Below are 23,686 nucleotides of genomic sequence, written 5' to 3' on the forward strand. Positions count from 1 at the left end.
ATAAAATATTCATTAAAAATAAAATCATTTTGAGAAAAAGTTATAAATGATGGAGAATGAACTTTTCTAGCACACCACAGATCTCTGTGTCCCCAGAAGACTTCTGATTGGTGCACTGGACGTTTCTCTTGCCTGATGGCCCTTGTCACCACACCCAGTGTCCTGACACCTGGGTTTGGAATATGCTGATTTAAAGTGCCTTTAGCACTTACTACTCTAGAAATCCCAGCCTGAAGAAATACCGATGTGTGAACTCAGTATAGCTAACTCATATATTTCTGTTAGTAAGATCACTAATTCAGGTGGATGCTTTTTAAACCTGAAGGATTAAAGTATATTAAAATAGGTGAGCACCCAACTTTTCTGAGAAAGATTAACTGTAAGAAGAAAAATGGTTCTTATAACTCTGTGCTTATAGAGTTGAATTGAGCTAATATGTTTCCAGAAATATTGATATATCAACCTTATATAAAACATGCAGAAATTTTTATAGACCATAGGATATTTTTGGCATAAATGTATGTATTACATAATACATTTTCTTTATAATTTACTTATTTATTTTTATGTTTGTCGAAATGTACAGTGTCCATATTTTTTAAAGTCATTTTTAAAAAATGTATCATAAAAAGCAGCATACCTTCATCCCTGACAGTTCCTCATCTCTAGAGGAAATCATGTAAAACTCTCATTTCTTCTGGTTCTTACCTCTGTATGTCTAAATAACATTTGTGTAGTGTTCTTTCTCGGTATCGTTAATTTTAGATAGTATCTGTTGACTTTCTGTAAAGGAAGATGAGGATTTTAGCTTTCTTTTCTTGCAGTACCGTAGCTAAAATATCTGCACTATTTCACCAGCAACCCCTACTCATCTGCCCGGTCATCTTCCCAATAGAGCTGTACCACAACTTTTAGCTAAGTAATAACTATTTACATTATTATAATTGGGAAAATGGATCACACTTCTTCCCGCCACCCCAGATGAAATATTTTCTCTTTGTTTCATTTGCTTAGATTACTTTTACTCATTTTTCACCAAACTTTCTACCAGAGTTCTTATACTCCTCTCAATATTGTAAACCATATGGCTTTCCAAATCAGTTTTTGGTTTTTAAACGAGATGCGTCCTTCCTGATTCTCTTGTCAGCCCAGAGTTGAACTTCACCATCATGCTGGAGCATCCCCTCAACCTCCCAGTCGTGTGATATTCTTTCGTAGTTTAGTCTGACATTTTACTGAAACACACCTTCAATTAGCTTGCTGAAGAAAGATTCAAAGTAAAATTTTGAGGTTTTTTTTAATGTTTAAATATAGTATTATTCAGACTCCACACAGAATTGGTAGATGAATGTAAAATTCTAGAATGAAAATCATTAGCTCTAGAATTTTGAGGATGGCGTTCCATTGTTTTCAGACTTGGAGTATAGCTGCAGAGAAGTGCGATACCATTCTAATTTCAAAATTTTATTTATAAGCTGTTTCCTGCCACCCTGTTCCCCTAATCCTGTCCTCATGCCCTTCTATGTTTTAACATTTTCTCAAATTTTCTTTAAGGGTTGATCTGTTTTTCATTCACTGTGTTGAGACACAGTGGGCCTTCTGCAGGGGAAAGCCTTGGCCTTCAGCTCTGGAAAATGTTCATTGTGTCTTTGATGTTTTCCCTTCTTTCCATTTTCCTCCTGACTCTCTTTCTGGGACTCCTATAAGGCAGTTTTGTTCTCAATTGTCTGGCCTGCTGTTTATTATACAGACGTTGAACGATTTCTCCTGATTTCACCCACACCCACCCCTTTTCCCATTTTCAGAGGAGTCCTAGACTTCTAATTCCTGATAATTTTTCAAGTTCGTTTTCATGAATCAGCTTGTTTATTGGCTCCCTTCACCTTGCAGGCATTTAGTTTTCAGCTTTTCTCGTGTGGAAAGCCAGTCAACACTTGTCCATATGTTGTAGAACTTCCAAAATGTTGCTAATATTTCTTTGGCATCTCCACTCAAGTTCTATTTGTCCTTTTTGCATGATGTCCTTTGGCTACTATTTTAGTTGCAGGATGAAGTGGAGACACATAATATGTTTAACTCTTTCCTTTTTTTTTTCTATCATCCTTAATTTTATTTTCTCTACAGTTCTCAAAAGAGATGATTGCTCTCTCTCTCTCTCAATATCTATCTAAAATATATATTATAAAATTGTATATGTATTTATATATATAAAACATAAATATACATTATTTGTATTATACACACACACATACATCATTTTTGGGGATTTTTTTATTGAAGTATTGTTGATATCCAATGTTTCAGATGCACAGCAAAGTGATTCAGTTATGTTTATATGTATATACATATATATATTCTTTTTCAGATTCTTTTCCATTATAGGTTATTACAAGATATTGAATATAGTTCCCTCTGCTATACAGTAGGACTTTGTTGTTTATCAACTTAATATATAGTAGTTTATATCTGCTAATCCCAAACTCCTAATTTATCTCTCCCCCCACTGGCTTTTGCCTCTGGTAACCATAAGTTTGTTTTCTATGTCTGTGAGTCTATTTCTGTTTTGTAAATAAGTTCATTTGTGTCATATTTTAGTTTCCACATATAAGCGATATCATATGCTATTTGTCTTTCTCTGTCTGACTTCACTTAGTATAATAATCTCTAGGTCCATCCATGTTGCTACAAATGACATTATTTCATGAGTAATATTCCATTGTATGTATATACTACGTCTTCTTTATCCATTTATCTGTTGATGGACATTTAGGTTGTTTCCATGTTTTGGCTATTGTAAATAGTGCTGATGTGAACATTGGGGGGGCATATATCTTTTCAAATTCGAGTTTTCGTCTTTTCCAGGTATACACACATAAATCTTTAAGACCATCAATGACCTCCTTTTTCTAGACAAATTCAATGGATTTTCCTCTCCCTTTTATGGATGGTCATTTTCCTCCTCTAACTGTGGTGTTCACCACATGGCCCCCTTCTTTTTCTCTCGGGTAGATCATCTGCACACTCCAGTTCTTTGAAGGAATAGCTAAGCTAGGGGTGGTTAGAATGGGGGCCATAGAATAGTCTCTGTTATGGGATGATTTCCTCCCCCAACCCCCAATTCATATGTTGAAGCCCTAACTTCCAGTACCTGAGAATGTGACTTTAAAGATGTGATTAAGTTAAAATGAGGCAATTAGGGTAGGCCTAATCCAGTCTGACTAGTGTTCTTATAAAAAAGAGGAAATTTGGATACATTAAAGAGACATCAGGGATGTGTGCCCATAGAGGGAAGGCCATGTGAGGACACGGTGAGAAGGCAGCCATCTGCAGGCCAAGGAGAGGCCTCAGAAGAAACCAGACGTGCCAACACCTTGAACTTGGACTTCTAGCCTCCAGAACTATGAGAAAAGAAATTTCTGTTATGTAAGCCGCCCAGTCTGTAACATTTTGTTATAGCAGCCATAGAAAACTAATAAAATCTCCATATTAAAATTATAAGTATGTGAATATGGAAAGATCCTTCAAGGGATCCGACACCCAGAAGATTAAGAATCTTTGCATTAAGGAAGTCGTTCTTAAATTGTTGTCCTTGGATCTGGATCCTGTAACTCTCATGGAGTGGGTCCCTGAAATCCACATTTATGACATGCTTTCTAGATGAGTTTATGTACACAAAATCTCATAACAGTTTTCCTGAGCCCTCATTTCCTATGTGGAACTAAGGCCAGGAGTTAGCAGTCTCCCACTTTAATGTGATTCTGCTTTAGAGTAGGGTAAATTGAATAACCTACTATCCTTTATTGTTTTGGCCTAATTGTACCCTGAGGCCTTTAATGCTAGAAAGACTGCTTTAAATGGAGGAAATGACCTGTGAAGACTATATAAGACTAAGAAACCTGGAGAGTGATGAGTTTTTATGAACTGCATCTTAGGGAGCTAAATAGAATAGTATCTGGCCGTTGAAGCTTCAGGGTTCCATCCAGCAAGGATGTCACGGAAAGTAGCTATACAAATTATTAAATTGAATAACTTTGCTGCATTCAAGGGTAAATCCTTGTTTTGTGGGGCCTGAAGTATATACAGTTCGCTGGGCCACTTCAGGAAATACAATTCAAACTTAAATTCCAAAATTGCTAACGCCCCTCCCAGGGCTACAAAAGGGCTGGGTAATCGCAAGGAATTCTGAGACGTAAGTTACATTAGCTCTGAGGTGACTTCACCCCACCTGTATTTGTTATTTTATACTTTTCTTGCCTATTTCCACAGAATGATTAGCAATAAAACTCCACATAGACATTCTGCATTTATTTTCAGCAACAGCAGAGTTAGACAAGGTCTACTTCATAGACAGTCTGTTTAAAAAAAGTGGACTTAAGAATGAGAGTTGGTGCCTCAGTGCTGTCCGGGCTCTGAAGATGTGATGTTTCTGCTTCTTGGCCAGGCTCTCCTCCTGTCTTTCCTGGATCTTACTCCTTCAATTATTTACCTGTTATTATATTTTTAATCTCTCCTGCTTTATCTCTGGGTTTCTTAACCTCAGTACTGTTGACTTTTGGAATAAGTCTAGGTTGGAGCAGAGGGTGTCCTGTGCCATTGTAGGACGTTTAGCTGTATCCGTGGCTTCTATCCAATACACTCCAGTAGAATGCTCCCTCTGAGTCGTGACAATCAAACAGTCTCCAGACACTGTCAGATACCCCCTGGGAGGCAGAATTACCTCAGGTCAGACCACTGTGTCTAGCCCATCATTTTATAAGCAGGATAGAGACCTCTCATTTAAAAAGTCCTGCCATAAGCATATATCTACTTGGTGCTACCACATCCCTGCTTCTTCCCCTGGGATCAGTCACCTTGGAAGAGTAGCCAAAGCCCATTTTCCCCACTTTCTCACTTCCCATTTATTTCTTAGTTTTTAATATCTTTTAAAATGTAATATGTGATACATAAAAGATATAAATAATATAAATATGTTAGAAAGCATAATAATAAAATAAATACATAGGAACTCACCACCCAACTCAAGAATGACAATATCACCATTCCTACTGCAGATGCAGCTACGTTTTGTTTCCTGCCTCTTTGCCGCCTCATGCCTCCTGCTGCCTAGAAGCAATTAACTATGCTGAATTTTGTTTATTTTTTTGTTTTTCATAAGTTTTAAAAATTATTTTATCATAACGAGTGTTTTCCTATACAGTATATTGTTTAATGTTACTTCTTTTGAGCTATGTAAAAGTGATGCACAATAGTACGTTGTCTTCTCCTGGGGTTGCTTTTTTGTTTTGTTTCATTCAGTATTAGTTATTAGAGTCAGTCGTGTTACTTGTAGCTCTACTCCCTTTGTAGGGATAGAAGAGTGAATTAGGAACACAAATTAGATTTCTAGGTTCAAATCCTGGCTCTGCATTTATAGCATTGGGTAAATTCCTTAATCCCTTTATGCTTTTACTTCCTCACTTACTAAAGGGGACGTATTAGGCCTCTCCAAGGATGAAACTGAATTAATATATGCAAAGGACCAAGAACCGTGCTTGGCACACATGTATAAGCTATGTATAAGCTATCCGTAAGCTCCTGTTGTTCACTTTGGTTTGTATGGAATATGTTGCATCATATGAAGCCATCAGACAGGTTAATCCTCACTCTCCCATCACCAGGGGTACTCCTCTGCCTGACTTCTTCTACCTCCCTCCTTGTTAGTGAACGTACTCTTTCTCCTTTTATGAAACGCCATTTCATCTGCACACGCTCTGCATCCCAGTCTATTGACATTTCTCAAGGACTGGTTATCTTCTGTCTGTTCTACATTATTGTTTTCTTTCTCTCTACAAAATCAGCAACAAATAGGGCTTTGTATATGGGTTCTCAACTTTTCTGTATGTCATGGATCCATTTGGCAGTCTGGTGAAGTCTATGCACCGTAAATGCATTAAATAAATATGTAGGATTACGAAGTAAAATATTGAAAAAAAGTTATTAAAATATAACTACATTGAAATACAACTATCATAATATAAAAATAACAATTTCTAATATGAAAACATGTAGCTTCTTTACTAATATTAAATAAGAAGTCTTAGCAATAGTTCTCATAAGTACCATAATTTCAAATTGATGGTAAGTGTTAATAATGTTTTGAGATACCTGCAGCAACTCTAAGTTAATATTAAAATATTTGTTATTTATCTTGGTTATTAAGCCACAGATACTATTAATACTACTGAGGTTAGTTTTCTACATTTATAAGATAGAAAAGCTAAATTTCAGTTAGAGGTTAGTGCAAATAATAATGTAATTTTTTTTTCCAGTCAAAGTTGGTACATTCCCTGAATTCTTTTTTCAGGCCCCAGTTAAGAACTCTTGCTCTACAATTTTCATCTTAGAAAGCATTTATTAAAATTTTGAGTAAAAATAAACATGAATTTCTCAGTTTAGCTGTGATAGGTCCTCAGGATCTACTCTTGTCTACCTTTTTAGTTTAATCTCCACTTGTTCACACCAATACATTAGCAATCGGAGCACTTCTTTTTGCACTTTTTTCTCCCAGCTTTATTGAGATACAATTGACATACAACACTGTGTATGTTTAAGGTGTGTAACATGTTGATTTGATACACTTGTGTATTGCAAAATGACCACCACCACAGCTTTACCTAACACCTCTGTCACATCATGTGATTCTCATCTCTTTTTTGTAGTGAGAACATTTAAGATCTACTTTCTTAGCAACTTTCAAGATATTATACAGTATTAACTATAATCACCATGCTGCACTTTAGGTCCCCAGAGCTTATGTGTCTTATAACTAGACGTTTTTACCCTTTGATCAACATCTTCTCATTCCCCACCCATCTCCCCCCAATCCCGCCTCTGCTAACTACCATTCTACTCTTTGTTCCAATGGATTCAGCTTTTTTAGATTCCACATATAAGTGGTACCATACAGTATTTGTCTTTCTCTGTCTGACTTATTTCACTTAACATAATGCCCTCAAGTTTTATTCATATCATTCTAAATGGCAGGATATCCTTCTTTCTCATGGCGGCATAATATTTCACCATGTGTATTTTTGTATGTATGTGTGTGTGTGTGTGTATGTGTACATACCACATTTTTTTTAATCCATTCATCCCTTGATGGACAGAGGTTGTTTGCATATCTTGGCTACTGTGAATAATTCTGCAGTGAATATGGGTGTGCAGAATATCTCTTTGACATTCTGTTTTCATTTCCTTTGGATATATATATCCAGAAGTACCATTGCTGGATCGTGTGGTAGTTCTATTTTTAAATTTTTTGAGGAAACTCCATGTTGTTTTCTGTAGTAGCTGCACCAATTTACATTCCCACCAACAGTGCTCAAGGGTTCCATTTTCTTCGCATCCTTGCCAACACTTGTTATCTTTTGATTTGTTTGATAATAGCCTTTCTAACCGGTGTGAGGTACTAGCTCATTGTGGTTTTGATTTTTATTTTCCTGATTATAGTGTTGTCAATCACCTCTATTTGCTCTTTAATGCTTCTTTATCCTTACATTTTCCTTCTTTGGACTAGCCTTCACACATACCCAATTTTTGCTTTTGTTGTTTTAGCTATTTCCTTCTTCCTCTAAACTAGAATTGGAGAAGGTTCTCCCAGCCCTTCCTTATCCCTTGGTTTGATTTTGATTCCCATGTTGTATTAAAAGGGGCTGTTTACTTATCAGTGTACTTTGTCAGTTGGATCCTTAAGAGTAGGTACTAAGTTGTATTCATCTTTGAAGATGTAGGCATGCAAGGAATGTAGACACTAAAAAGATGAAGGTGTCTGTTTCTAATATTGACATTGTCCAATAAATCTGTTCTCTTCAGTGTCTGCCCTCTTACAAATCCCATTGTACTTATTGTAGAACCACTTTCAAACTAATTTTGTCTGCCTTCCACTCTCTCCCTCCCCAAGTACCTACCCACTTCCCCACTGGCAAACAGGATAAGGAGCCTGTTTACAGTATGGTAATAGTTTTTACTTTGGATGAACGTTAATAATACCTAAGGATCTTGTAAATGTCTATGCCTTGGCCTTTTGTCCAGAATAAAATGAGGAATAAGTAGTACTTTTTAAAACTCTCCGAGGTGATTGTAATGTACATTTAAAATTGTGATATACTAGAGTATTATATGTCCCTGCAAGCCCTAGGAAATACTATTTCTACATATAGGGCTAAATAAATAATTGTCTTATATATACAGTTGACCCTTGGACAACACAGGGGGTTAGGGGTGCTGGCCCCCAAGAAGTTGAAAATCCAGATAAAACTTTACAGTTGGCCCCCCATATCCACAGTTACATGTCCGCAGATTTAACCAACCTCAGCGGATGGTGTAGTACTGTAGTGCATATTCACTGAAAAAAATCTGCATGTTAAGGACCCTCGCAGTTCAAACCCACATTGTTCAAGGATCAACTGTAATAATCAGAACTTATATCATGATACACACATAGGACTGATTTTTCCCATGCAATTTTGAGATAGATAAGAACTTACCATTTAATAGATTTACTATATTAGTTTTTTTCGATACTGACTTTGCTTTATAAATTAATTCATAGCATTTCCCAGACTATGTAATGATACTTTCACACTGAAATTCTGCTCTCCTGTATCTAGGTCACATTCCTAAAAAACCCTTGACCCTCACTCAAAAATGGAAAAGTCAATGCTGGTGGTAAATCATACTCTTCAGTGTAAAAATTCTACCCTTATTATTCCATTTATTTTACCTCATATGAGAACCTCCTACCTGCCAAAGAAAGGTTTCTTCTGCTCTCTTAAAAAGTCTCTAAAATCCACAGATAATATGCGACTTAGATTAAACTCTGACTTCATCAGGAACTTTCTAAGAAATTTTTTTTAAAACATTTTTTTTTCTTTTCACCTTTCTCTAAAGCCTTTTGGTACAGAAAGGTTTGGACTGAGCTAGAGGAAATCATTATTTGGGTGAAAAAATTGAAGTATCTTGAGACTCTGATCATAATGTGACAATAGGAGGACATTAGTATAGATCAGAAGACTTGGAAAGGGAAAGACAAACCTATGCTGGTGGACACTTTTCACTTGATTTTCCTGTTCTCTTGTACAACCTACATCTGTATCTGTCTCTTGAAAAAAGCATTTATTTATGATGAAGCCCCAAGGTCTCTAAAATGGGATAGGACTATAGCCACAAGAATTCAAAGCTATCCATGTTTAAATTGGCTTTTTTTTTTTTTTGGCCGCACTGCACGGCATGCAGGACTTCCCCGATCAGGGGTCAAACCCATGCCCCCTGCATTGGAAGCACAGTCTTAACTGCTGGACCACCAGGAAAGTCAAAAATCTTCCTCATTAAATTTCCTTTCACTCACTACTTAATTTTAAAATTATCAGTTTGTATTGAGGAAGAACTTCCAATCTAGATCATTTGAAAAGGAATGTACATGTTTCTTCTCATATCCTCCACCCCCAATTTATTTATACTTAGCGCAATATCAAGATGTGGCCAAAAGAGATAATGAAAGTTTATTATGTTATTATTAAATTCTCTAGTTAGCAGCTGTACACTCAGCAATATTAAATGTTATTTATACATGATGCATAGTTGTTTGAACTTCAGTCTGGTGAAATTTAATTTGAGTTAAATCTAAGGGGATTTAAATATATGCATGCAAAATTAATGAGTTAAGTTTTTTTTAGCGTTAAACATGTAATTCATAAAAAACTAAATATGTATGTTAAAAATATGATCAAGAAAGGGAAGCAAAGGAATAAATACAAAACATCCTGGTATTTTGCTAGCATTTAAGGAGCATTTAAGAGTAATATTTACACAATTATTGAGTAATTTAAACAATCTTAAAAAGAGGATTTAAAAAAACTTTTCCTGTGACTCTAAAATATTTCAATAATGTATGATAATATTTCAAAATGGTAAATAATAGTATTAATTAGTAAACCAAAACTAGTAATAATTTAAAAATCCCTCTAGATATTACACAAAGTAAAGTTTTTTCATATAGCACCTAAGAATTATTGAAAACATTTTTGTGCTGTTTTCCGTATTCCATGAGAAAAATTTATTTCCTTATTCATATTTATCAGGTTTATTTGTATTACCATAAAGAAACATTAGCCATGGTACCTTAATTTGTGTTTCTTTATTGGCTGAAAGTTTGTCTTCGTTCTTTCTGATCAACATTTCATTTCTAGAATGAGATATAACGGATCAACAGTTACATTTTTTTTTTTTTGAAATTTGAGCAAAAGAGCCAACAAATTATTTTTTGTTTTATTTTAACTTATTTCCATTTACAGATATTATAAGACCTTTTGAAAAGTAGCAGAATGTAATAGCAAAGAACACGTTTTATAGCCAGATTGCCTGAACTCCCGTATCTGGTCCAGCACTTAGGAGATGAGTGATCTTGGTCAGCTTATTCCATAACTCTATTTCTCAGTTTTCTCATCTGTGAAAGAGAGATAATCATAGTATTTATCTCACAGCTTTTATAAGACAATTTATTGACTTATTAGTTGCCTAGGCCAGTGCCTGAAACATAGTAAGTATTATCCAAATATTTGCTATCATGGTTATCATCTAAACAAGACATAGAATCAGCACATGATTCCTATGTGCTGCCATTTCTAACTGAGGTAGAAGAGTACTGCATATTTTTAGAGACGATTCAACTCAGTTCTAGAAACAGTCGTGGAGATACGAAGTATGCAGAGATGAATAAAACAGTCCCTACCCTAAAATATTTCTAATGCAATGGAGAAGATACATACATACACATCTGTCACAGGTAGCACAATTTGAATAGAACTATAACAAAGGCCCAAATAAAATGCTAAGAAAGTATACAGAAGCTGGGAGTTGGGGTTTCCTGGAGGAGATATAATTTAAAATTGGACTTTGAATCATAGTTGGAATTTTGATTCACACAGATAGGTAGTAGGAACAGAGAGAGTACAGGGAAGAAGGTCAGAAACTTTAGAGCACTTTGAAATAATGACTTGGCTGAAGTAGATAGGTGAGGTGGGGGTGTGTGGGTATCAACAGGGTAGAGTGAGAGTGAAGGATGGAAATGGGGTTTAGACCAGATCCTGAAGAATACTGACTGCTGTGCTGTTGAAACTTAATCTTTTAGGCAATGCAGGAGCCAGTGGGAGAGTCTGAATACGTGTATAACATAATCAGAATGGTAGTTCAGCATGATTGCTTTAGCAGCAGCATGTTGGGTAAATGGAAGGAAGAGGAGAATAAGGCCATGAGGCCCGTAAGTAGCAGTTAGAACTTAAAACCAAGTTCACTTGTCTTAGAAACCTAAGGTCTTTCCACCACGTCACGGCGTTGAGAGCCAGGCTGCTGCTTTGGTGTGAATCCGTGTCTCCCGAGGTGGTCTTCAGTGTACTGTTAGCTCTGCCTCTTGTTATGAGGTGTCTCTTTCCTCTTGGTTCTTATTCCCTTTGCATGACTAGCATTTACCTTAGTAATGGTTAATAGACTAGTGGAACAGTTAGTGGTTGGTGACAGTAGTGGAGGAAAACCACTGACAAGTGCGAGAAGGAACTGTCTCCCCCTTGTTAACTTAACGGCAAAGTTGAGTGCCCCATGAGGCTCCGGTATTCAACCACAGGTGAGGGACTAGCTTGTCCATCTTCTGTCGACATAGCCCCTTGCAATCTGTGCACATTTGAGAAATACTGAGATTCCTGAAAAACCAATCAAAATTATTCTCAGGGAGGTAGCAATACTAGTTTGAGGTATAAAATCTTCTCTTCTTTTTTCATTTCATGAAGAAATCAAAAGTGGAAATGTTTGTTTATTTAAGCTATATTTTATAGGACTTCATAAAACATTCCATATTTAGTAAAAAATATTCACTTTAACAAACTTTCACTCCTGGCTTTCTCTAAGTTTCTAAATTTCAGCTTTTTTTTTTCTAAAATTACTCTCACCACTATTATTTTAAGCTAAAGTTACACTCCTTAATTTGGATATCTCTAAATATAACTGTCACTTCTGTTTGTAAAAATATTTATACTTTTCTCATTTACTCAACTTTACTGAATCCAAGGTGAAAAAAAATGCTTGAATTTTAGTATTTAATTTTTTTTAAGTGAGAGAAAGGCATTAAAATCTAATTTGCATATAAAATGGCAAATGGTATTTCACATTAATGATGGCAATTTAGTAAATTTCATGCATTAAAAAGGGCATACACAAGGCCAAAAATGTTTGTGTCATAATAATAGTGTTCTAACTCAAAAGCTTTGGATTATAAACATTTCAAGAACAAATCTTGCCTATAGTCCAAAAGATTATAATTCTGGTATACAAACTACTTGAATAATGACAGCCATTGTAATTAAGTATAAAAGCATAAGCAGTAAGGATAACATGTGTCAGGTTAAAGCTACCATTTATAAACCATTAGGCCTCTTTTAATGTGTTATACTCAATCTATTTTCTTGATTTTAATGACATTTATAGGACCTTTAATTAAAATATACCTTGATGGACACTGGTACTATATATAGATATAAAATATATAAAGAAAAGCTAAAATATAAACAAACATTTTTCATTAGAATAAGAGAATTAGGAAGAGAATATTAGATGAAGTTATAATAGTGTCTTAATCACTTAAATGTATTCCAAGGAAGAGAGACTTATATTACCTGGATCATTTTATTTAATTTTTTTCAATAAAAAAGGAAATAATGTTTTTTAGACAGTTAAATTATTGCTTCTTTGTTCATTTGTTTTTGCTCTCCAAAATCTCTGAGTGTCCTAACATCTTGTAACAATAGAACTGTTAAATTCTTAATCGTGGTATAATTAGGAGACTCAATAGGGAGTCCGGGAAAGAATTACTTTGTAATTTAATTTTTATTTTATTTTATTTTTCTCCTTTGAGATATGCAAGAATAGTAAATGGCCTGTTAAAGTGCATTGGAACAATTAAATTATATTATAGGAGTATTGTGATGAAATGATGTGTATTTAACCTTCTGCTTTTTGTACCTTTCTCGGTGCAGAGAATTTGGAAATGTCGTTACACCCTGTTGCTTAACTGCCTTTAAAAATGTTTTATGCAGAACAAATAGCTTAATTTTATGGGTTTTTGTTGATGCTATACTCTGGAGCAGAACCAAAAGGCATCCTTACTGCCAAAACAAATGAGGAAAATCATTTCCCTTACTGTATTGGCAGAACATTTGTACATGATGGCTTTAAAATAACTTTTGATTTCCAGTGAGATCATTCTCTTATCTTTTCTCACCTGAGTGGACCTTTGAATGCAGTCCTGAGCCTGTTAAATTTTGTTAAAAAAAAAAAAAAAAAAAAAAGAAATCAAAGCAAACTAATGTATAAACAACAACAAAAACAAAACTTGAATAAATATATAATTACATTGTTCATTTGGAGAGTTCCCCTGTGTTGCACTTTAGTGGTGAGTGTTCATAATTTAATCTTCTACCTCTCTCCCTTCCGTGGACCCAGAGTGATCTGGTTAACACCCTTTTCTCTGCCCTCAGAAATCCTGCCAGTCTTTCAAACTTGCTAAATCCTGCAGGATTTCCTCCCTGATTAAACTGGAAAGTGTTACTTGTCTCATTTATTTGACACTGCTTGCAGCATTTTCATGTCAGTGAATCTATATCTCAAACTTTACTGTAGGATCCTTTACTGAATTGACTTTTTGAAGAATGTGATAAAGAAATGTTGACTGATACAAGTCTGCCAAGAGACGATGAATGAGCAGTGATTGTATTTAAGGCCTTGTGCCAGGTAGGCATTTTAGGGCTGCGGAAATAAGTCACTGCCTTGCCCTCTTATAACTTATAGCCCTAATAAGAGAGCTAAAGTTGAGTACACATATCATTATAGTCATAGGTAGAAAAAGTAAGAAAAACAATATAGAGGATCAAAGGAGGGAGAAATACTATCTGTTGAGAAAGTTAATCAGGAAACGTCTTCTAAGACGTGCCTGAAATAATGATTTCATTATTCCTAGAGCAACTGCCACTATTAGGTTTGCTGCTAGAAACAACACATGTTCTGGCAATCCTAGAAAAGCCATGTACTGTCTTCGCCACCACATAATATATGATCTTTTGTTTGTGCAAGAACTGTGAAGGGTCTGAAATTTTACCTTGCTTTTAAGACAACAGGTTAGCCTGTCATAGTTTCATTGATGCAGGCAGAAGACAACGCCCGGGCTAGAGACAGCACTCTGTCACTCACAGCACAGCAGGCAGCATGAGCCTCTGTTTCCATCTTGTCTTTTCCTCCTCAAGTCCCACAGGGGATGCGCAAAGCAGCCTAAGTAGACGCTGTACACACAGTGAATTTGTGTCATACCCGCTTTACCAACCTCCAGCTCAGAAAACTCCCAGTCTCACAAGGGATTTGCTAGCAAAGCTGTCCAACCTTTGCCCAGAGGGGGACATTATCTTTATTATCCCCATCAGGAAACAAATCTTCTATTTGCCCTGAAGGGAGATTCTATCTCTGTCTTCCAAGGCTCTTTGAAAAGATAATGTGGAACAAAAGCTGTCAATAAAGTATAGGAATCCTCTAGAGAATCGCTCCCCAGACAATATGTTCAAATAGTTCCCGAAATAATCCTTATGAAGCAATGATTGAGGAGAATGAGGTAATACCTTGAGGTTGTTCTGTTGTCTGGATACTATTTCAACGTTGAAAAGCTGAACTTTGGTATATTTTTCCAAGGAATTGGTTATCTAATACTTTGAAATTGTAGAAGTACAGTTTAAAGAAGTCACCGTTTTACATAATGATGAAAAATGAATAAAAAAGGATGCTAATATTCTAAGAAGAAAAGCCCTGCATCTCATAAATTAAAGGTGTTAAGAATATAAAAGCATTATTCTGCTCTACCGATGAGGTATTCTCTGATTTATTCATGTCAATAAGCAAATTAGTCATGAAAATCTTTCCAGTGATGGATGATCCTAAAATGAATTTGTATTTTGAATTTGTATTTACACACACATATACATTCTAGCATATCCTTTTGAAAAATTTATGCATCCACAGTAAAATTATAATTCCAAAACCAAATTGAAGCTCAAATTAGAATGAGTTTTAGAAATCATCTGAGAAAACCTACTGCTCAGTGCCTGAATTTTTTCCAAAATAAAGGATCAGTGAAGTTTATAAATTCTACAGCTTCACTTCCAGGATCCTATTGTCTAGTGGTGTTGGTAACCTCCCTCAGGCTGATGTTAAGCCTGCAGTTGAACCTGACATTGTCTTATTTATGTGATATCTTTCCTGAATCATATGTGATCCACTGATAGGTCTACTGCTATAATGAAGAACATTGATTCTAGGGTATTCTATGTGTGCTTTGGACTTTTTAGTTGGTTTTCTTTTATATCTCTACTTTTTTCCTTTTGTCTTTTTTCTATGTTGTAACATAACAAAAAGTGTTTGTGTTTTTATTTAAAAGTTTATATACTGTACTATGAAAACAAAGGAACACATGAATGCTGAATATTGTTAGTAAGAAACTTTAGGGGGCTCATTACACTAATAATAACATCAAAATAATGTCATATACCTATAGTTCAAACCATAGAGTGCTTACTCCCATGATAATAAATTTAGTCATAAAAGGATCATCATCATCAAATGCTATTGACACCACTTTTATAAATCCCCAATATTTTTCATGTATCAGGGCCTGGATTTGACTACGTAATGTGTGAGTTAAGTGACAAACCTCTTCCCCATCTAGCATATAAATGCCTAACCTGATATTGTATGGGACACAGTGTTTTTAAAAATCTTAAATTTTGACCATATTTGGGATTCAAACATGTATATCAGGTTTCAAAAACTAAAATGCCTACAGGGGCCACTCAGGTAAAAGAAAAGTCTGAAGAGAATCAGAGAGTGCCTGTCCCATTGAAGGAAGACTTCAGACTCAACTCCGGAAGAATGGTACCACATAGGAAGGCATGCCTGTTGCTCGCCTTCTAGATTTTTCTAGAGACACCAGAAATCTAGATTTTTATGCAAAATTTCTCACTTTTGAATATTGGGCAGTAATTTAAAAATAATTAGACAGTCCTCACTAAATAAAAATATCTTCAATCAGCAGCATCTAGTATGTAGTTCAATAACCAGAAAGTCCTTCCAGACTAGCAGAGCACAGGATAGGATGGTGGTGGGTGGAAGGAGGGGAGCCATCAGGGAGAGATAATAGAGACCTTTAGGGAACAAACTGCCTTAGCTAAGAAGACAGTTTGTCTTATTGGCACAGGTGGAGCAATATAGTCTAATATATATGACCATTGATACCGGGTGGTAGGATGCCATACCTGAACTCTTCTTAATCCAGGACCTGAGGCTCTTAAGCATCCTGAAGAGGAAAAGGCTATTTTTAGAAATATTAATAATATCTTAAGAGACCCAGTCTACTCTACTGGGAAATTTCTACTCATTCACCAAAATGTTCACTTGAGAGTGGAAGATGATTGCCTACAAAAAGAAGGGAGCCAAAGAAATGTCCATGTAGCCTGGCTCAAAGCAGCCGTAGAGGCAGGAGAGGAAGAGAGAACATCTTAGGAGTCCTGTACACCAGGGCATGTGGATCCAAGGCACAGGCCTTTGGAGGCTATGCACAAAAAACTATAGGGGGTTCTGGTGAAAGTCAGCATCGCTCAAAATAGAATTCATCATCGCTGACCAGCAGAGCCTGTGAAGATGATACATTAGCATGAGAAGGTGATCCCATGGAATTCAGAAAGAGACACAAGAAAGGGAGCCGATTGAGCTTTTTCAGTCGGGGGAGGGGGAGTGATTGATCCAGCAGGTGAGGGGATAAGCTATTAACCGGGAGGCTTTTAGGTCTTGAGGCACAGGAAACATTTGAGAACTTACCAGTTGCTACAATTACTTAAGGGAATTGTATACCTTGGTTCCCATCCATAGATCTGCACTGTAGAGTTGGACAGAGAAATATGCATTTTTTTTAAAAGAAGCTCCCAAATAATACTTAGGTAAAGTTCTGGTAAGGATTAAATTAAATGTTGAATCTGAAGTGCTCAGTACAGAAGTTAGAAAGCTGATAATGCCCCGTGTCAGTGAGGATTGCTGGTAGAGTATAAACGTGTCACCATTCTGGAGAGCAACCTGACACTACAGTAAAAGATTAAATGTATGCTTCGCTAAGACCCAGTAATTCTGCTCCTGGTTATACATACCAGTGGTATTCTTATATAGATCCCAGAGGGACGTGTACAAAGATGTGCTGCTGCTTTTGGGGGGGCGGGGAGGGAGTGGTTCTTGTCAATAAAGTACTTTATTAATACAAAACAGACTATTGTGGTAAGAAGCCTTTTCCCACAGTAGCTTATACACCGTCACTTCTGGTGTAGTCACTGCAACTGAAGTGAGCTGTTCATGGAGATCATAAACATTAAAATGATTGCTCTAGGTTTTATTGGGAGAAGATGTGCAGATGTTTGCTGTGGTGGAGATTTGGAGACAATTTGGGTGTCCTCACTGGGAGAGTAGAAGAGGGAATATGGGGGATCCATTCCCCAAATATTACAAAGCAGTTAGAAACAACAGACTGTATGTATACATAGGGCTTTGTATAGGGGTCTTCAAAACCCAGTTCTTAGTATAAAAGATGAGAAAGACTTTACATAAATTAAAATATACCATTTACATAAATTAAAAAATGCACAAAAAGCAATATAGACTTTATAAGAACATATGCAAACAACAAAAAAACTGTTAGTCTTCCCAGGAACAATTTACAGTGATTGCCTCCTGGAGGGATGCAGGGAGAAGATGGAGGGGGGAAGGGAAGGAAATAAATAGGTAATTAAAATAAGAGAGGGACCTTTTAAGACCAATGATAATAATGAGCCCTCCGTTGCATAGTATAACAAACTCAAACCTCTGCACATGAGTTTATAAAGTAAAAGAAAGAAAAACTAAAAGTTCTTGCCACGCTATCTGGCACGTGGTATGATTAATCTATCATTTAAGCAAAAAGAGGAACAGAAACAGTCTGAGAAAAGAAAAGGATAGAGAAAACAATTTCTTTCATTCCAAAAAAAAAAAAAAAACAACCAGCAGTTCACGATTAAACATTTGTGGAATTAGATTTAAAAAGTACTTAATGATTTCTGCCTGTGGTCCCTGCAAAGTGCTAGGCACTATTTGAGATGAAAAAGAGGTATTTGATATATTCTCTCTTCAATGAAGAAACCAACAAATTTGAAATACAACGAAAATTTCCTGAAATCCAGTGGGAAACTGGTAGAGTTAAATAATGTTTTAAAAATAATCAAAGATGTTTGTGGTGTATTATGAAGTGATACATTATAAACAAAGGATGAATTATAAATTCATTCATTATAAATCCTTTCATTCTTTTGTGCACAAATGTTATTGAGAGTCCACCACACCAGGTTCAGTGCTAGGTGGTAAAAATGCAAAGGGAACTCAAAGAGGTTCCTGGCCTTTGTGGGGCAGGCAAGTTCAGGAGAAAGATTGGACAGCAGAGGTTACAGCAGGTTAAATGCAGAGCAGTGCTGGTTGAAGTATGGGTGGCCTCTAAAGGCCTGAGACTTGAGATGAGCCTTCAGAAAGATTAAAAAAAGTAATAAAGTTTAGCATAAAATAAAAGCTGAAAGATAAGTGTCTTAATTTGGCAAATAATGCCATAAAGAAAATAAAGTCTTGCTTGATCTTCTCAAAGAACGAAGTAGAACCAACAAAAATAGAACAAAATAAAATGTATTGAATTGCAGAAAAAAAATGAAATGGTTTTTCAGTGTGGTGTATTTTTATATGCAGTTGCATAACAGTCCATTACCTTTTATTCCAGATACACTGGCCAAGCACAGCAGTAAAAACAGAAGAATGCATAATGAAAGGAAAAGATGCCGTGAGTATTTTTTTTTTTTAATTGGGGTTTTTTGTTTGTTTTTTTTTAAACTTTTGGGTTTTATTTATTTATTTATTTATTTATTTATTTATTTATTTATGGCTGTGTTGGGTCTTCATTTCTGTGCAAGGGCTTTCTCTAGTTGTGGCAAGTGGGGGCCACTCTTCATCGCGGTGCACAGGCCTTTCATTATCGCGGCCTCTCTTGTTGCGGAGCACAGGCTCCAGAAGCACAGGCTCAGTAATTGTGGCTCACGGGCCCAGTTGCTCCGCGGCATGTGGGATCTTCCCAGACCAGGGCTCGAACCCATGTCCCCTGCATTGGTAGGCAGATTCTCAACCACTGCACCACCAGGGAAGCCCCCGTGAGTATTATTCATTGTAAATTAAACAAGTCATCAATTATAGTCATGGTCAGTGACAAAGGACTGAATCTCTAACCTTTTATTTGCTCCTAAAAAGCATATATGCAATTCATTTCAAGAATAAATATCTATCTATAGATATATATTGATATATACATATATATATCAATATATATGCACACATACATACATGTATATACACACATGTATACACATGCACATATGATATATACATATACATTTTCTATATATGTAATTACTTAAAAATTAATTTCAGTGTAGAGGTAGAGTAGGGCACCAAGATACCCTCTAGATCTTGGTTTTATTTTGTCTTACAATATTTTAATCAACTCAGATTTATAAATTCCTTCTAGTCAGGCTTATCTCCTATGTATTGGGGAGAAAAATAATTTCAGGTAATTTCTTAATTTGAGGAAAACCTAAGCACCGTCTTTGTGAGATTTCATCTCACCCTGATTAGTAAATTAGAAACAAATGAAGAAACTAAAGGAGAAAAAACAAAAAACTTGAACGAAGATGGCAAAGGCAATAAACATGCTTTATATATTCCACATGTTTTGAGGATGTCTCCTACTGAAAGAATCAATATTCCATCTCTCCATAACTTCCCTGCAGCGTGTGAGAGGGAAGAGGTGGTCCAGCTGCAGCAACCCTGCCATAGTTGCTAACACACGAGTACGTGGGTGAAAGGACTTTTCACATGCTAGGAGTAGCTGGCCGATGACACAATTCACAGCTTTGGAGGAAGGCATGCACAACTCCTTTTGAAAGTTAACTCATCCTTTTTTTCAGTAAGAAAAAAAAATACCATGTAGAAATCTAACACACATTATACCAACTCCTGATTCTTGCAGCAACTGGGTAACAGCCAAGGGATGAGTCAAGACATCCTTGCTGCCTGAGTCTACGGCGTGATGCTGACTAATTGAACACATTCAGAGGCTGTGTCAATCTAAGCCCCCCCCGAGCCAAAATGTGGTCTAATTGGCTTTCTCAAGATGTGACAGTTTCAAGAGATGAGAAGCAGGTGCTTATAGCAATATGAAAATAGGATATTAGATTTTCCCAACTATACGGGTCATGTACAGACTAGGATGCTGCATGAAGGGGAAATTAAAGGAGTAAGTCTGTGTGCTCCCAGATAATCGGTTCAGTAGTGTGTTACTTGTTCTTACCAAGGGAATGCTATATTCTGAATCACTTACGGTGAGATAGATCTGCTGGCTTTTTCATCCTAATACTGTTACATGAGAGAATTTAAAAGTCAGAATCTGACCTTATAAAACATAGTATGTACTGACTATTGCATGTACTAATGTCAAAGTGATATTTAGCAATAAAAGGGTTTAGTATTTCTCTCATAATTTAAATGAACTAGCGGTACCTGATTTGCCAACAAGGTATTTGCTAAAATTAATTTAGTCAAGTTTGTCTGAAGTAATTTTAAACTTTTTTTCATTCAGCATACTCACCTAATGACTGATCTATTAAAACTTTGTTACACATGGAGTGTGTATCAGGTACTGGGTTTGATTAGCTATAGAATACAAAGATGTGTAAAATCAAGATTCTGTCCGTGATAAGATTACAGTTGAATCCCATTATGGGCAAACTAGAGCTCTGGGGCCGAATGTGACCTGCCATAAATGAAGTTTTGTCGGAACACTTACATATACATTCATTTTTCTGTTGTCAACGGCTGCTTTTATGCTATAGCTGCAGAAGTAAATAGTTGCAGCAGAGACCAGATGGCCCATCAAACTAATTATATTTACTCTCTGGTCCTTTATAGAAAAAGTTTGCTTATCTCAGGACTGTAATCTTATAGTAATAGGTATAAAACATTATTTTTATCAGTTAGCTTTCTATCTGTTTCCTTAAAAATTCTCTATGAAAGCACTTTATATGAATTTATGAGTTTGAAGATATAAGACTTATTTTGTTGTTATCCCAAACATCAAAACTCTGTAGTGCCCTAAGGTCTGCATATGTTCCCTTAAGTGTAATGAAGCTTTTTCTAGTCATTTGTTTTCTGACTTTCTGCTGATTCATTGTTTATATGAAATTTAAAAACATAACAGGTTTGGGAAGAATTTAATTATTTAGTGAAACATATTGCCATGTAAATCTTTATACCTGGATAAATTTCTGAACAGTGCTTTTTTTAAATTCCTCGTGTACTAGAATACATGAAAATGATACACTCGCATTATTAAATGTAATTCATACATCGCTGTATTGGTCACCTCCGTCTCTTCTTCCACTGGTCCTTGTCTTCTTTTCATCTGCCCCCTTTGCCTTCTCTAACCAAGCAAGGATTATACATGAGATTTCTAGGGCTCGGAAAAGCAAAAATCAAAAAAGAACTAAATATGTTCATTACACTAACCAATTTCTTTTTTTTTTTCCGTGTTTTAGAGTGAGTGTGCAAATTATGTTCGGGTTTTGCATCACTATAATAGGACGCACCTTCTGACCTGCGGTACTGGAGCTTTTGACCCACTTTGTGCCTTCATCAGAGTTGGATACCATTTAGAGGTATGATGATTTCATTCATTGCTCTCAATGAATTATCAAAAGTAATGCTTAAAAGAACTTTGTTTTAAAAGAAAGGTTGTGGCATTTCTTCCTACAAAAGAGAAAAGCATTTGTGATCTTCTGATTAAGCTTTCTTGAGTCAGATAAACGATCTCTCTGGGCCTTTAAAATTCTTGCCCTCTTCAAAATCTGTGAACCAATTAATTCTTTATGTATTCATTCACTGAAGAATTTCATTTACTTAATTTGTCCGCTTAAAAATATTTCTTAATATCAAACTGTGTTCTCTATTGTCTTCTTATATAAAATTTTATTGGTGTAAGTGCCAAACTAGAATGAATATATATATATATGAACATATATATACAAGCATATATGAAAATAAATTTATATAAATAAAATTACTACATACAGTATTTTTTAAAAGACATGCAAAGGCTTGTTGATCCTGTAATGACTCCTTTTCTTGGCCAGGTGAGGTGGGGGAGGTAGAGTTGGGCTGGGGGAGATTGCAAACTGACTTAAGATAAACTTTGATGAGAGTTATACATGTCCTCCCCCGAGACCCCACCACTAGATGGTATGGTATCCTGAAAGCAAATCCCAACTGAATTCTGCCACATACACCACATTATATTTACTAGCAACTAGGCTTGACATTCAGTCATATAAGTGGTTTCAACAAACTGGGTAAACTCTCAGCTTTGGTTTATTTAGGTGCATTTTCAAGCACCTTACATCACAGTTTCACTGTGAATAAGCCTACTAAACAATATACTGATGTCAGGATCTGTTGCCTTCCCTTGTGGTCAGAAGGCAGAATCCTGCATCAAGATGGGACACAGATAAAGCAGAGCTCTGGATGATCTGTAGTTAAGCAGCTAGACTCTCTCTCTCTCTTTTTTTTTAATTCAAGTATAGTTGATTTACAATGTTGTGCCAGTCTCTGCTGTGCAGCAAAGTGACTCAGTTATACACATGTAAACATTCTTTTTTTTAATATTCTTTTCCATTGTGGTTTATCACAGGATATTGAATGTAGTTCGCTGTGCTATACAGTAGGACCTTGTTGTTTATCTGTCCTGTATAGAATAGCTTACATCTGCTACTCCCTTGATTCTTGGACCCCATTTATGAAAGGGCAGCGGTGACTATAAAACATTTTCACCCACCACATATGAAGAGCAACATTCATTTCACTAGTGAAAAATTATTTCTGATATTCCTGATACTAGTTAACATGCAGGTGCACACATAATTAGCAGTATCTGAAATGCTCACTCTAGCTGCCTTTGGAGAGTGCCCCTGATTGAGGCACTTCAGCTGTTTAAGCATCCTTATAGGTAGGATTTTTGATTAGCATATTTTAAATGTTAACTAACCACCCCTAGTTGTAGATGAAAGTTAAGTAGCATACACAAACACATCACAGTGTATTTACTAAATTATTTTAAAGAAACAATGCAGGTAATATAGTAGGAGAACATTAGAAGGCAAGTAAGTCCAGTGCAAAGTCAGAATATTTACATATATACAAAGTATACATATGTATATACATATGCATATGTACATATGTGTATACAAACACACAGGTATACATAAATACAAAGTCAGAATATATACAATTTGTGATGCAGATTTATTGGTGACAGATCCTCTCAGTTTTCATTAATCTGAAAACGCCTTCATTTCATCTTTATTTTTGAAGGATATTTTCCCTGGATATAGAATTCTGGGTTAACATTTTTTTTTCTTTAAGCGTCTCAGAAATGCCTTATTGTTGTCTAATCTCTTTCTCATGT

General features: G+C 35.8%; 1 protein-coding gene across 1 annotated transcript in view; it reads left to right on the forward strand.

The window, feature by feature from the left end:
- SEMA3E (semaphorin 3E) overlaps positions 1 to 23,686 on the forward strand; it is a 266,308-nt gene that overhangs the window by 151,970 nt on the left and 90,652 nt on the right. Inside the window, exons 3-4 of the mRNA XM_007170272.2 lie at positions 18,902 to 18,961; positions 21,765 to 21,884. Of these exons, the coding sequence (XP_007170334.1) occupies positions 18,902 to 18,961; positions 21,765 to 21,884 (180 nt within the window). The remainder of the gene's footprint in view (positions 1 to 18,901; positions 18,962 to 21,764; positions 21,885 to 23,686) is intronic.

Source organism: Balaenoptera acutorostrata, chromosome 7, assembly GCF_949987535.1.
Source record: "Balaenoptera acutorostrata chromosome 7, mBalAcu1.1, whole genome shotgun sequence".
Lineage (NCBI taxonomy): Eukaryota > Metazoa > Chordata > Mammalia > Artiodactyla > Balaenopteridae > Balaenoptera > Balaenoptera acutorostrata.